The sequence below is a fragment of the Agelaius tricolor genome, unplaced genomic scaffold (assembly GCF_023055355.1).
Source record: "Agelaius tricolor isolate 1412-34295 unplaced genomic scaffold, bAgeTri1.0.p SCAF_13, whole genome shotgun sequence".
Lineage (NCBI taxonomy): Eukaryota > Metazoa > Chordata > Aves > Passeriformes > Icteridae > Agelaius > Agelaius tricolor.
The window spans coordinates 8,169,090-8,185,434 of record NW_027269273.1 but is presented as its reverse complement, the minus strand read 5'-3'; the positions used below and the strand labels follow the sequence as shown (position 1 = coordinate 8,185,434).

The 16,345-nt window shown below is 41.4% G+C and overlaps 1 protein-coding gene across 4 annotated transcripts in view; it reads right to left on the bottom strand.

Annotated features, from left to right (window-relative positions):
• RHOBTB1 (Rho related BTB domain containing 1) overlaps nucleotides 1–16,345 on the bottom strand; it is a 48,275-nt gene that overhangs the window by 18,491 nt on the left and 13,439 nt on the right. The window contains exons 1-3 of one of the 4 annotated variants that reach the window (XM_071438629.1): nucleotides 12,351–12,556; nucleotides 1,118–1,319; nucleotides 666–769 (exon numbers count right to left, since the gene is read on the bottom strand). In XM_071438629.1, the coding sequence (XP_071294730.1) occupies nucleotides 666–769; nucleotides 1,118–1,309 (296 nt within the window). In that variant the 5' untranslated portion in view covers nucleotides 1,310–1,319; nucleotides 12,351–12,556. Of the gene's footprint in view, nucleotides 1–665; nucleotides 772–1,117; nucleotides 1,320–12,350; nucleotides 12,557–16,345 lie in introns of those variants that run through there. The other 3 variants (XM_071438628.1, XM_071438630.1, XM_071438631.1) reach the window with 3 other exon arrangements.

The window sequence follows — 16,345 nt, the reverse complement described above, 5'->3', positions numbered from 1 at the left end:
ACTTTTAGAAACATGTATACACACACACATATATAACACATGCTGGAAAAATCTAGATCACATTCATTTAAATATATATTTATTATACATGTATTTTTAGAATTTCCAGGGTTAATTGATTCACTAACAGACATTTTATATTTATAGAAGGAAAACTTCAGCTTTAATTAAGGAAATATAGAAGAGCCTCATCTTTCATGAATCTAGCTCTGCTCTCAAGAGGTTACTGCCCATTCAACATCACAGGTTTTAATAAAATAAATATTTCATTGAGTGAGAGTGATATTTCCCAACATCTCTCCTTGTTTGTTGCTTGTTAGGCAATTATATCAAACACTGCTTATACAGGCAGAGAATGCTCATGTTCAATTTTCTGAAGCTAAAATCTTATTTTGGAGAATGTACTTTAAAATTCAAAATAGGACAACAGTTGTTGACAGAGCTTAGCAGGCTGTTCAAGGAAATGTAGCATAGTAAAACTATGCTGCTTTTTAAATATTTATATCTTTTTAATCCTTCCAGCAGATAATCCTCTTTGCAGTGGGCAGGAACATGAATACCCGTGATTGCTAAGTCCTTGCTTTTCAAAATTTGGATTTGCAATTTATTTCTACCCCAAAATTTGAACGCAAGTATTTCTTAAAATTTTACTTGGATCAATTTACCTTCCATAAGCAAAGCGCCTGTCTTTGTGGTGGTCCCCAAAAGTATCCCACAGCCTGAGAGAAACACTCACTTCATCCACAACATCTCTTGAGCGTTCAAGGACCTAGAAGAGAACACACAGAACATTCTCTTTCCCTCCATCAGACAGTTACTTTGTAATTCACCCCATCAAAAGGTCCAAAACATACTAGGTCAAGGGTTTGCCTCATGCAGTTTTTACCAAAAGATGTATCTTATAAATCAGGCAGAATATTTATATCCCTAAAAATAGGTTTGATAAAGAAATTACTTTAGAACAAGAGGTGTTATCAGAGCATGGCTGCAGTAGAGGTCACTCATAATAAAATACTTGTGAGCTCATTGCTGCATCCTGGCAGGGTGAGGCTTGCCAAGAAACAATAGCAGCACCTCCCAGCATGTGCTGCACACCTTGCACACCTGCAGCCCTTACCTCCTGGCAGACACGGTACTGATCAATGGCCCAGACAGTCGGGACGTGCGTTGCCAGCAGCTGATACTGAGTCAAGGTTGTGTTGCAGGCTCTGGCACAGATCAGACGAGTCTTTCCCACTGCATTATCTCCAACCACCACACACTTGATAGTTTCAACGTTGGGTCTTTCGTAGTCCATGTCAATGTCCATTTATCAAAAACTGGAACAAGACAGTTAAAGCAGTTTTCTACTTCTGTGTGAAAACAGTGCAGTTTAGAATCAGAGCCTTTTACTTCCTCTTCTTGAGAGATGCCTGGAGACAACAAACTCTTAAGGAAAAGTGTGTAGTGAACTGTCCCAAAGTAGGCCAGCCAGTCCTTTAAATACTGCTCAGTTATGCAAATACACAATTATTTGGACCACAGTGGCTTTATGCTGCTCACATGCTATTTTCACTTTGGTTTCTGTAAACACAAGCCTGTTTGCAGAAGATAGATCTTGGTGAAACAAGGACAGCTAGCATAAACTTACCTCTTGCAAATACTTTTTATGCCAGGAGGAAAAAAAGCCTGTGCATCAGTGGGTTTAACCTGAAGGATACCAGTATAAACCTGCCTTCTGCAGTCCTGCCCATTCAGGATTTGATTTAGGGCTGTCCAGACAATATTGCTAACAGCAAGTCACACAGACTGCTTTAGCACACAATAAAACTCACTTGTAGGACAACTCCAGAGACTGTTCGCTACAAAACCACAATTCCCATTACATCCTGCAAGTATCACACACTCTTCATTGTCCAAGGAGAAGTTTGTACAGATCATGGACTAAAATGAAACCAAAGAGCCAAGCAGGAACTTGCAAATATACTTATCTATACCTAGAAATTCTTTCTGATGTGAAATGGAAAGTGAAGAGAAGAAGTTTCTTGAAGATACTGTCCTCATGGAAAGATATTATTGAAACTATTTCCTTAAATATTCTATGGTAATATATTGAACAAATGCCTAGATACAAAGGCAAGCTGGAAAAAATGGATATTTGAAAGACTAAAACCAACTCATGCATGTTTACTACAGTCTGTCATTTTCATATGTGGGATCATAGTTTGATATATCTGAATTTGATTTTCTAATGTCTAGCAGTCTGCTGAGCAATCTGGACTCTGCCAGGGAATTGTAATCAAGGAGGGAGTACAAGGAAAATGCAAGTCACAAACCTTTTCAGGAAGGCTTGCCTAATAATTATTTCAGCAAGGAACCTACAGCAATTTAATTGACAAAACACAGGTCATCATCTGGAGTGATAGTGTCCTCTTTTCTGAGAAGAATGCACTACAGATAAAGAAATCCAATTACTTGTTTTAATACCTTTTTTAATATTCACATCTCGTTTACACTTAGATATAGACTATATATTAGCTGTCAGGCTGTTTAAAATAACAGATTCAAGCTATTTTGGTGTCCATTTTTCACTGTCAAAGGCACTATGTTCTTATTTAAGAAAAAGTCATGTTTAGTAACTACTAGTCAAACACTGATTTTAACTGTATTCTTTATTTAAACTGATGTACACCAAGAAACAAAAGTCTTTGTTAGAACTCAAGGCTACCCATTTAGATAAAGTTTTGACTATGGACTGTGTGCTAATAACTATAATGGCTAAGGCACATTTGTAATCTTTATTTATGTGTGGAGGGAGTAGTTAGGGACGACACAGACAAGGTGCAAGAGTGATTTTTGCCACTGCTGTGTCACACTGATGACACAGACACTGAATGCTTCTGGAAATGCTGCAGCATAGACTCTCAAAATGAGAATACATTTTGAAGTTATCCTACCCGAGACTGAAACGTGGGCCCAGACACTTGGCACCCTGGCCCAAGTGCATGGTTGCACAAGCAGAGCTCTGCAATGTGCCAGATGTAGAGCAGAGAACACTCTTTGAACACACACAAACACACATGGAGCATTGGCCATACATGAGCCCTCAGCGCCTCCCGACTCCAGCACAGAGGTTTGGGCTGGTGAGGACACAAAGCTGTTAATTGACAGCCTTCATCCCTTTACTTCAAAGGTTACTGCTCTGGAGGTAGAGCACTCCAGAGGCTCCCAGTTCCCTTCTGTGATCCAGCCCCAGCTGCCTGCTGGATGGAAGCTCCCATGAGGCTGGTACCTGGGATGGCCACGGGCTCTGTCCCCTCTCTGTGATTCCAAACACAGGAACAGAGCCAAGAGCTAACTCTGTTCCTCCTCAGCATCCTTGCTCCTCCTCAGTCACAACACAAATAAAAGTACAAAAAACCCCTTTTTTTTCTTCACACTCCAGAGAAAGTGGTATGTTCATACACCATGGCCTCATAGGCAGGGCCCCAAATGAGTAGCAAAACCCCGAGAGCTTTCAGCACGTGATCTTTAAAAGTTTCAAGTCTGAGAATAAACAGCAACCCCCTTGACATATTATGTGGGGGTATTAAATTACTTCATATTTTATTCATGCATGGACTAGACATCACAGATGGAATGTGGAAATGTTTACAAGGCTAGAAAACAAAATGAAGGAGCATGGCTAGCCAGTGTGTCTGGTTGGTTTTAAACTACCAAGCAGAGATGCCAAATCAATTTTTCTTCCTACCCAATATTCCATTAAAAAGCTGTTACACAGATTAGCTGTCGTATTATATAACAATTTGATTTAAAAATTCTTCCAAAGTTCTTAAATGGTAGTTCTGCATAAAATGTGCTTCAGTCAGTCACAAAATATGTATTAAGTACAAAGTCTGGAATCTTAAAAAAATTCCAAGAGGATAACAAAGCCAGGTTAAAATTAACAGGCAAATCTAAATAAAAGTAACTAGATAAATCAATGCAACTATCTGAGAATCCTAGAAAAGGAACACGTGAAAAAAATTTAAAAATTACTAGGGTTTTAATTTTCCAATATACTTAATAACTTAATTAAAGCAAAGTTATCACAGGACTCAGACACAGCATGCCTGAGTGCCCTGCTGTAGATCAATGGAATCTAATGAAGATATTTTTAGCATGACTCAATACTGCACAGGACAGAGATTAAAATAAACTGGCAATAAAAACAAAAGTAGAGCTCTGTGGCTATGTTAAGGAAAGTTCTTAAATATCCTCCAGTATCTATAATATAACTATGTGTTAAAAATCCAGACCATTTTAATATTGTTCACTAGCTTTCAGGAAGGAATTAAAGCAGAAATAGCTCCTGAAGAGACTGACAGACAGAAGCCCAGACAGATATTTAGATACCTCAAGTAAAACCAGATGCTAACAACAAATTCCAGTATAAACAATTAGCAAAACAGGTTGATTAAATGCTTACAAATGTAGCCAGATGCCTTCTGGCTACTGGAATGATTAAAGCCAGGAATACATGCAAGATCTAAAGAATACAGCCACAGTTAGTTTTTTCAAGGCAGTCTCTAGGTTAAGCTGGTGCTAAACCTATTATATAATCACACTGATTTAAAATGCAGAACATGTATTTACAAAACTAGAATTAAAAAAAAAAAAAAAAAAAGACAACTAGATCTGAGCTCTGAAAGTCTGGTAATATCTAGGAAGACCAACTGGAACTGAAACTGAACTGGTTAGACAAGAACAAAGCAGCATATATAAAGATTTAGATAAAGGCATAACATTCTAAGATCAACGAAAAACTTGCTAAAACCAACCTACAACCAGAAACAGCTTAGTTTACCAGCAAAACAAAGCAGGGTAAAACTGTGAGGAAAGTTACTGGAAGTGTGACCAGTCCCAGAAAGGGAACTGACAAAAAAGCCAGAGAAAGACAGAAAGGCCATCAAATGAGGGGGAGCAAAGAACCTACCAGAGAAAAGGTCTGATCAGAAATCACCGTTTCCAAAAGAAAGGAGCACAAAATTCAGCTGCTTAAACCAGTTCTAAAGAAAGATGAGCAGATGGATGGAAATGGAAAAAGATACCCGTAAGAATAACACAGGATCTCAAAAATCTCTTAGGATGTTCTATTTTTACATTGTCACCTGTGATTGTTTGCAGATGAAGAGAAATCAGAGGCAGCCAAAAAAGCAGGAGATGTGAGCAGACTCAAGATCTAACATAAAGCCATTTAATTCATTCACTTGATTAGCAGTTAAGAAATATTCCAAATAAAGCTGATTTATTTCCAAAGAAATATAAGGCTACTGTTTTGAACCACAGCTTGCAGATGGTTATGGTTGCCAATTTCTTTTTCTGTTGCCTCACCTCCAATTGCTGTGGGGTGCTTGGTTTTTCATTTAGTTTTTCCTCATTGCTAAATGAGTTGTTATTATAATCACCACAAAACAGTTGTGGTTGCCATAGCATGCGAGTTGGTCAGCCTCAATAATGAAACACCCCCTTTCTGGAGAAATTTACCAGAAGATCTGTAGATGAAGCACATCACCTGATTATTGAGTCCACTGGTACACAGATTAAACACAACAGACACACACAACCCCTCTAACTCTCTGTATTAGTGTAGGTGTATTAATATACAATAGATAACCAGATCAAAACCATGAACTTGTTTTAAGAATGCAGCTTAATATTTAAAGCATTGATTGCAATTTTTTTCTGCTAGAAACAAGGTGGATGAAGATCCAAACCCAATAGTGAGTTGCCTGTGGAGGATCAGGAATCCACCCCTGTGGATCTCTAAATGCCCACTTTGAAATGTCCAGATGTTTGATATCCTCACTTAGCATATACAAAACAGAACCAAGATTTTTTTTTCAAAGAACAGTAGCTAATTATCAACCCTTTTCTCTTCAGCACAAACAAATCACAAAGAGTGGCTACATTAGTCAATGATTATGGGGTGATCCTGGAGCCATTCACTTCTTAGATGTGTACTTACAGGACCCCTCAAAGCAAGCATTTTACTTAGCTCTTGTGCTAAGAGCAACCTTCAGATGACAGCTCAGAATGACAGCATGTAAGAACCTTGCCTGCTCAGTGGAGTTTTTCTTCAAGCTATTCCATGGAAAAAATAAAAAATTAATAATTTCAACCTGTGTCAAGTAATCTGACCAAACATGCAAACTAGGAACTCCTTCAAACAAATTGTGCCAACCACAATTAAAATGTCACAATTTTACTAAAGAAATCTAATGGAAAGAGACACCAAAGTCTAACATGACTTAGTATGAATGGCGGGCATGGGAATTATCTGAAAAACTAAGGCTACCAGTAAGGCAATAAGATCATCAACAATTATCCCCAAAAAACACACTTCCTGGAAACTATATGAAGTGCATTTCTAGCTCCTCCATATTTCAATCTATTCTGGAGATGTATTTTTTAGTATAGCTTTGGAGTGACTCTTTCAGAGAGCCATTAGGCAATAACATGTCAAAAAGAATATAAAAAAATTTACAAGACTGTGCAACACTTTTGCCTCCATCCCCAAGTTGCAAAATTACTGCTTGCAACCATGGAAACTGGAAGAGGAGATGCAAAATGCCAAGTCCTTCAGGCACTGAAATCACTACCTTGCAGTGCAGAATCCCCAGGCACCAGCATGCTGGCAGGGACCAACGAGCACATGAGCCAGAAGAAGTGTGTGAAATGTTCGTTCTCAATATATAACCCACCATGTGGTGTTTCAGAATCTTTGGTGGATTAACACAGATATGCCAGGGGACAAAGCAGAGGGAACTCAGTGTTCACCTGTGCAAGAGTGCAGAATTCACAGACAGCTCTGATTTGGGGAAAGGTTAAGGGCCAAAAGGCTATTTTGTGGTTTGGCTCAATTTAATCAATGAATTTAGGGCCACATCAAGTGTACTTGTGAAGTTAATCACAACACAGGATCAAGCAACTGAAAGAGCATCACAAAACATTTTTTACAAGGGATATATTAATATTAATATTTTATTAAATCATAGGAGGCCTGTAGGGGAGACTGGTTTCAAAAGGAAAACTATTTCTGGTCAGTATCAAAGAACTACCTGGTGACAAAGGGTAGCAAGACTCAAGGTGGGATCAGATCACTAGGCCACCAGGGGACAAGGGTGGGCATCATGCATATCAGGCTGGATTCTTGTCCAGGATGAAGTAGCATTACCCTTTTGCCATTGTTTAAAGTTCTGGCAGTTTACATGGAAAGACTGAAGACTCTACCTCAGAAGGAAGACATTCAAGATTAACTCTGGAATTTATCACCTACTTGCCCTACCTGGTCCATCAGCAGAAGAAAACAACAGACATACCAATGACTGGGGAAGGAGAAAAACCCTTATATTCTAAAGCTGACCTGATTGCAAATGTGAGATGCTGGGCTCTCCCATGGGTAGGAAGAGAAGGGCAGCTGATGGAAATGTTTCATTGCACAAGGTGATAAATGAGATAACCCTGGCTGTTGCTGCCCACTAGAGTGCAGGTCAACAGAAACACCTTTATCTTCCACATTGGCAGAACCTGGTTCTACCCTTTTTCTTCTGTCCTGGGATAGCTTAGGACCAGTATCAACAAAGAAATAAATCCCTCAGAATGATGCTAAAATTTGATATAGCTGGAGAAGTTAAACACTGAGGCTGTCATCAAGAGATGACTCCATTTGACTTGCCTGAACTAGCTTCTTTCATGTCAGCTTTTGATCAATAAGCATCAGATTCATTTCTGGATGCTACCTCTTAGACAGAAGTTGTCAGAAGCTTCCATTCAGCTGCCATAATCCCCACTGTATCCCTCAGGTTTTAAAAGGAGGGGAAAATTGACCATGGCTTCGCATGAAAATGCAAGGAGCAGCCCCTAATGATGATGTAAATTTTAAGACAGAACTGATGTCTCTAAGTTTGCTAGAAAACTTCTCAGTCAAATGATCACCACAACCCTCACAGAAATTGCAGAGACAGGGAATAATAATTCCTGGTTTGCTGCATCAGATGCCTGTCACTCTGCTCTTTATCTGCCTGCATGACTCCAGATTTGTTTGTTTCTGTTAATTATTAGGATCCTTTGTCAAGTCCAGCTTACCTCTGTGATGACACAAAAACTTCTGATCAGTAAGAATAAGCATTTCCTCAGATGCCCAAAAATCAGAGATACTAGTAAAACACAAATTCTTCCCACATAACAATGTGTAAAACAGACTGCCCTCTGCTGAGGGCAGATAGCTCAATAGCTAAGAATGAAAACATTCAATTTTAGGTACAATAACAGATTCTCCTGAGCCTCCTCAAAAAAATGCAGCTCACAAGAACCTGGTTTTGTGTTATACACAGTCTATTAAACCAAAAAGAGACCCAAATGAGAGTTCAGCATTAGACTTCAGCAATGTCAAGTATGTGACAAGTTCTTCAGGAAGACCTGAAGGGCAGAAATCAACAAGCTGATTACACTGAGCAGCTTACATATTATTTTGACCTGTGACATACCTTGGGATATCCTCTGAGATGAGATCATTGCCCTAGAAATTAACCCACATGGCAGGTGAAGGACATTTAACCATTTCAGAAACCTCATGTGTGGGAATCTGGAATGAGATTTTTACATGGTGGCAGAGCCTGCAGCACTGCCACTCCTCCCTTCACCAATTTTCCAGAGTCTACTACACAAGGCAATCCCTTGTGCCTCCTTTTGCCTCTTCTTTCTTGGTGTGCACAGAGATGTGGAAAACAGTGCCCATAAATGGACCTACCCCTGGGAAGGGGGAAACATCCCTAGAAGTGGCACAGGACTGATTTAAGGCTGGCACTTCAGCTTTGCCTATGCATCTTGTGAGGATTCCAGATATACCTGGCTACAACTGACTGTTCATTCCACTCACCAGAGATAATCACAGCAGACACAAGGGACTATGCAGTGACCAAGATCTGGCATTGCTGCGGGTCACAATCTGTCACATCATCACAAACTGAAATTAACTGTGGCTGACATGAATAAAAGTGGCTGAGAACCAAGTACCTGAAGAATGTACAATACCCATTGATGGTGATAACCATCACCAAACAGCTGGCACTTTTTAAAGCAGCCACCCATAAAATGCACAAAGTCCTCAGATCAGTCCTACTTCTGCAACAGAAAACTAAGCTGCAAGAGCTGGACAAGGGCGCACTGCTAACAGCATGTTAATTCAGCTCAAGAATACATTTTTGAATCAAATATTCCATGGTTTGGTTCACATCAGGTGCAGCCAGAGTGCATAAACTGAATTTTGACAGGGAAGGTGTGCCACCCACCAGTGACAAGCATTCAGTCCATGGGACCAGATTAAAGGCAGTCTGAAGTACTGTCCTTTGTCCCTGAGCTGTGTGCAGTGTGGAACTGGGTCCTCAGCACCAATATTTTCATTCACAGATCCCCTGCTACTGCATCACATGATGCATCAGTGTAGCTAGAGCATCAGGTGCTCTGATTCCTTCTTTGGTATTTGGATTAACGTAACTGGGGTAAAGCTGCAGCTGAATCCTTAATGACTGCCATGCCCAAGAGTACCTGGGATAACACATAAAACTCAAAGCTTAAAGGAAGATGGGTCCCTGGAAAAGTCTGACTCAACAGTACCAGGTTTCATGATAATAAACTCCATGAAATGCCTGATTTTACTCTTATGTAATTAAGATGCTTGTGCAGTATTAAACTACTGATACTTTAGCAGAGGTTGTTAGTGACTGTACACACACATGAAAGAGGTGTTGACACTGGATGCTGTTCCCAAGCAGTGCTCCCAACAGTACTGAAAGAATAAAAATCACCACCAAATAAGGCATTCTCACAACTTCAGTGCATTTCTGTGGGGAAAATGTTTATCGAGCTTCACTAGAGCTACAAACATAGAATATTCCAGAGACACTGGTGACCTTCTAGCACAGAGAGTTGTTGAATTCACTTTCTGTCCTTGTTCTCTTTCCAAAAGATAGAATCAGGCTCTTGCTTCTTGAACTATATGTGACATTTCTTATGCATACTATTCTTTGTTAATCAGTGATCTTAGAAAGACATTATATGTGCTTTTATTCATTCCCAGACACTATTACCACTAGGAAACTACCAAAGGAGAGTGAGACCTCATAATGACAGCAGGAAAAACCCACCCAAGGACCTAAACACTCACTGGAACAGCAAACACTTCAGGATGGCAGACTTCAGGTAAATGCTATTTTCAGATCACGGGTCAAGTTCTGCACTTATGTCTCAAATGCAAATCCAGCAACATTAACAGAGTAGTGCAGGAGGCACACAGATGGAGGGTTTACTGTAATGTCTAGTGCCACACAGAGACTCATCTGCAAAGAAAAAAATAATTTAAAAAGAAGAAAGAATTTGCTATCTTGTGTTTCATGTGAGACAGAAAGGAGAGGAAAACAGAAAAGTAGAATAGTGTTGGATGGGAGGAAAAGGGAATCCATATTTTTATTTCATGACCTGTCTGTAACGCTGAAGAGCCCCAGCTATGAGCACACACACTGCAGGTGCACCAATTGCAGCTCATGCACCACTCACTCCTTCAGTAGAAAGTTTTGAGCTCTTTTATGGAAACCCAATCAGTGATCCAAGGATACAACCACCCAGCCTCTAGCTGCTCTGCAAGTCTGCTGTATGCAGCAAGGACACCTGAGCATTTCCTTTTCCCCTCCCCAAGCACATAGTTTGCTCTACAATGTTTGTATACTTTTCTGGCAGGAAGGAAGGGAGCAAGGGAGGAGCATGTCAAACACCTGTTGCTCCCTTGCTTCTCCTCCTGTCCTTTCATCCCCTTCAGCACAGGGTAACATTTGGATAAAGGACTTAAGTATTTTTCCAGCAAATAAAATGTATTAACAAAGAATCAAACATCAGGATTTACTGTTCAAGTGATCAGCTCTTCCTCTCAGCCTAATGCTTTACAATATTTATGAAGCTTGGAGTTTTAAAAGGGCAGGAGTTTTAGAAAGCTTCCCAGAGCTAAAATTGATGTTTATTTCTTCTTGGATAAAAATACTTCTGCGTATCTGAGCCTGTCCCAGATCTTATGCTCATTAAGTATTATGTCACTTAGATAAAGAACCCTAGTAGAAATACTGAAATCACTTTTTTTTCTTTAATAGTGTGTAGATGCACTGTATATCTGAGACATAGAATCAGGTGTGCAAATGCAACATACACAGAAAGAAAAGCATAACCTAATGGAAGAGTACCTCAGAAAAATACTGAAAGAATTGAAGCCATTCCGTTTCCATGAGGTGTGACTTTTGATCCTGAAATACAGCCTGTACTGAAATATTACTGCTTACACTGAGCAGTCATGACAACTCTTCAGCATGATCCTATCAATGGTGGGTTTCTCCCCACATGCATTATTTTTGCCTAGAAAGATCAGCAGCTAAAGGACTCCCTTTAAGCACACTGGAAAAGCTAATTTCCACCTCAGCTTCTAGTAGATCTCAAGCTATTACAGCTCAACTGAACATTTGGCTTCAAGTCAGCTGTGTGTCCTGAAATAGTACACAAACTGAGGATGAACAAAGTCATTGAGACTATTCTGGCATCACTTCCTTGCTCTTGCTGTGACCATATGCAGAACCTCAAGGGCTTTCTTTTATTATTATAATTTTTCAAACAAGTATATTGTTGCCTTCAGAGTAGTGTCTTGACCAACAGACAGCAACTCCTCCACCTAGTCTGCCTCGGTATGTCCAGTGACTGATTTCTCTTTGCTCTAGATGTCAGATGCCACAATACCTACTAAAAGTTGACTACACAGATTAAAAGGTCTACTCCTGTTTGTCTCTACAGCCCCTCTCTATGGCCCACAGAGAGGTCCCGACATAGACACCTGATAATCTGTGCCACAAGACCCCCCCAACAGCCTCCTGCTGTTGTCACAGCAGCTCACAGTAGACTCCACAGACAAAGCAGGGAGAAAGAAAGGGGAAGGGAAAAAAGAAGGGAAAAAGATATCCTTCGGGTTTTCACTAAGTGACACTCAGAGGTACCAAGCGCCAGGAGGTTTGTGCTTCCCGTGCACATCATACCCGTCTATTTTTGCCTTGCACCTCGTGGCCTCGCTGCAAAAGGAAGCCAGGCAGATCTGCTTCACCAAGGACTCAGCCCTCTCTGTCCTCGGAGGAGGGGAGGATGCCACCACCTCCTGCTCTCTCCCGACCAGCCGGGAGAGCACCTGCGGGCAAACGGGACGCGCGGGGCGCCGCCACCCGCCCCCTGCGGACCCGCTGGCGGCCCCTGCCCCGCACACCGGCACTCGGAGCACGATCGCGCCCGGGCGACGCGGCACCTACCCGGGAGGGCGGGACGCCCGGCGGCCGGGCTGCGTGCGGCGGGGCTGGCCCCGGCCCGCAGGGGGTGGCGGCAGCCGCCGCGCCCCCTTCCCGCTGCTCCTCACGGCGGCGGGGCAGCGCCCGGAGCCGCCGCGGCTCGGCAGGGAGGCGGCATCGCCCCCGGTGCTGCTCCGCCCGCCGGGCCCCGCGCCGGGGTCCCCGCCCGGCCCGGCCCGGCCCGGCCCGGCCCGCCCTGCAGCGCTGCCTGGGGCGGCGGCGGGGCCAGCGGCAGCCGTGACGTGCCAGTCCCCGGTCTATTTTTAGCGCGGCGATTGGATTTCATTCATGAAACCGCGGCCGCTCGTAAAGGGGCGGAGGATGGAGCCGCCCCCGCATCCCGCCTGGCAGAGCGACCCATAGCCCGCAGCGCGGATCACCGGGCGCATCCCGCCCCTGCCCCACGGCCCGCAGCAGGGATCACCGGGCGCATCCCGCCCCTGCCCCACGGCCCGCAGAGGGGATGGCCGGAGCATCCCGCCCCTGCCCGCAGCACAGGCTTTCTGCCATGGCTCCGCACGGTAAAAGCTCGGACACGAAACAACTTGAAATCAAAGCAATACCCCACCACAGGCATACGTCTTTATACGTATACACTGTAAATACTGTTAATACAGTCACAGTGCAAAGGTCCTGAAAGCCTCCCGGGATGATGCCCTAAGTTGGGTATGTGATTTCTTACTTTAGGTGCTGCTGATAGCTTTTGAAATCACTTGTCTCTAGTCTCATTAGTTTTTGAAGGCTTCAAGTAAAATACACACATCACAATTAGACCACAACCTCCCTTTCTCTTACAATGACAATCTAGACTTGGTGTTTTCAAACCAGTGAAAGCAGCTCCAGGCCCTGTGTGTTACAACCCACACCTGGCTCCCTGCTAAAATTGCAGTCTCTGGCTCTGTGTTTACCATTTGACATCAACAAAACTGTCTAACCAGTAAGAGGCATGGGCACAATTGCACAGTTAAGGACAGTTTTTGACATAGCTGTGACTATTTATAAAGTAGTCACTCTTCAAAAAGTATTCTCTTACAGCAGCCTGGTCTCACACATTGCACAGTCTCGTAGCATTAAGGCAGTAATTTGTAGGTAAAGATTATAAATATGTTTAAAACCCCACTTACAGGAATAGTTATCTGTACCAGTAAAAAGTTAACAGTATCCAAATGCATTTGGTTATAGTCAATTACTTACATTTTTCAAATACCTAGAAGCCAAACTTACATTAACCAGGTCAGACTGCAACAATTTTCAGTTGAGTACATCTATGTCAGGACAAATTACAGTTTGCAACTTCCTATAAAAGGAGGCTATTAGGGGCAGGAGAACAACAGGAATCATGGCAAATACTATTTTCCTAGCTTTGCACAGTTTGGATGGACGAAAACAAATGCATCAGAAAGCAAAAGAACTCTCACTCAGACATCTACTTACAAGCAAAGAAATATCAAGTTGATAATCCAGGCAACAAAAAGTAAAAATAAAAGTAAACAGATTTAAAATGTGTAGTATGATTACCTTCTGGTATTTGAGTTTCAAGTTCTATGGGAATTTTTCTTCTCCACAAATGAGAGTTAAATTTTTCATTCTGTGCAAGAACAACAACCCCATATATTCACTTGTCTCTCAGATACACAGATTTTAGGAAAACAAAAAAACTTCATGTTCATCCCACTCAATTCAGGAGGCTGGGAAAAGCAGTGTTATGCAAAAGGTATTCCTTTTACTAAACTGTTTCAGTATGTCAATTTTTAATTCCTTATTGGTACCTTTTTTCTACAGTCTAAATGATCACTTCCTGGAGAAAAATCAGAGCTAGAACCCATGTCTCTATTAAAAATACCTAGACTATCACTGCTGCAAACAGTGAGTGCTAATGTGAGAACAGGTAAGTTAGCATCATGTCAGAGAAAACTGACACAAAGCAACCAGACTTGCCATCATATTGACTCAAGAAGTGTTGGACTGCAATTAAAAAAAATTCCAAACCAAGCCAACAAAACCCCACAAACCTTTAGATCTGATTCCCAGCTCTTTACAGAGCTTTTCTACAGAAAAAAAAAAAAAAAAGGGGGAGAAGAGGACAGGAAGAAAGTGTTATTTTTAGTGCACAATAGTAAATTTAGCAAAATACAGCAATAACAAAGATTAGTCAGGTGGTTAAAATAGGAGAAAGAGAACAAGGGCATTGCTTTTGATGGGGATAAAGAAAATGTCTCAAGTTTCTCTCTTTTTTCCTATTTCATCAAAGGGTAATAAAGGCTTCTGCTGCTGTGGAAATAGGTACATGCTACTATATCATTTCCATTTTAATGACCATCTACAGCAATTTTTACCATTCACTGCTTTCCTACCACAAATGTAAAACTTCTTACATAATTCAGATTTTCCAGTATAAAGTATGAAATAAAACCCCAGGACAATCAGAAATTCTCTGTTCTCTGATACATAATCCTGTATGGAAGCGTATTTACATTTTCCCAAACTTTTAAAACAAACAGTTTTGTTTTGACCATAAACTTGAGTGACACATTGAGAAGTGGTTGGAATGCATCTCTAATAGGGTGTGGAGCAACTGACAGTTTCTAGGCTTTGGTACAAGAAAGCACAGTAATAAACCACAAATATTCCCACTGACTTTGCATAAGCATTAAAAATACATGAATGGTAAAGTTTTACTCATTTGGATGGTCAAGTATTCCAGGTAGCCAGCTTGGATTTTTCATTTTCATTTGTTTGTTTTCAGGGGGGAATAACAGCTAGAGGGAAAGGGAGAAGGGAATAAGCTCTGTCTTTGCAAGCAATCCTAAAGGACATGGCATTGGACCATGGTAGCATTTAACTACAGTCTGCTTTTGCCAAGTCAATACAGCTTTCCAAAACATGTTTATGGGCTGCCAAGCGAGCTCCGTCACTGCAGCTCAGTTATGTGCTTTAAACACTATCTCACAACTGAGAGAACAACTGGATAAAAACAGACTAAAATAATAATTTAAAAATGCATTCATTCCCATGGAGAATTCTACTTAGAATTATCTTAGTTTTGCTAAATTATAAAATGCATTTGAAAGGACAAATGTAAATCCACATCCCCATATGCTCCAATGTATTATTTTTTACTCTGGGGCTAAACTAACCTTTTGGTTTTGAGACTGTATTTCTCAGATGATTAAAAAACACCAGGAGAGAGCATCAGTTGTGCACAGACAGTAACTGAGTTTACAAATAACCTTTCTACTCCTGGATCTTGAGAGTCAGTTTAATTCCAGAGGCTGCTCCATCATGCAGTGTTAGCAGAACTCCTTAAAGAACTTTCTACCAGCTCAGAAATGCTGAAGCTCAGTGCCCTCAGGCCCTTCCATCCCCTGCACTTCTGAGACACCAGAGAAAGGCTCAGGAGGAGACAGGTTGAAAAAACCCCAGTCAAGGATAACAGGAAGTGCAGGAAGAAGGGACTACAAGCATTTGGTTTAGCTTCTTTGACAAACTCTTCTGGAAGGGGAACCTATGCTTCTCACCATCCCATCATAATCTAAGTCTGCTGCATCTACAGAGGATTGATAATCTAAGCATGGTAACTCTGGGGTTTAGATTTTACATTTCTGTTTATTAGCATTCTGAGAAAGTCTACATCCCAGAACCAAGGGCTATGTAGGACCAAGAGGCTCTTCCCTGTATTAGATGTCTAGGTACAGTCTGCTTAAAAAAAAAAATTAAAAATGTGGTGACGTGGCTCTTTGCTCCCCCTGAGGACCCACTCAAGCTTTTAATTCTGGACAATTGAGATTACTTCCCTTCTGCTTTAGGTTGCAACACCCAAGCACAAATGCAGCTTCCTATGACAAGCTACACCAACACCACTCAGCAGGGACAGTTACAGAACTGAGCTTGTTCACTAAAAGAGGGCAGGTCTGACATTGCAGAGACTGCCTGGGACTGTCCAAACCCAAAACCAAATA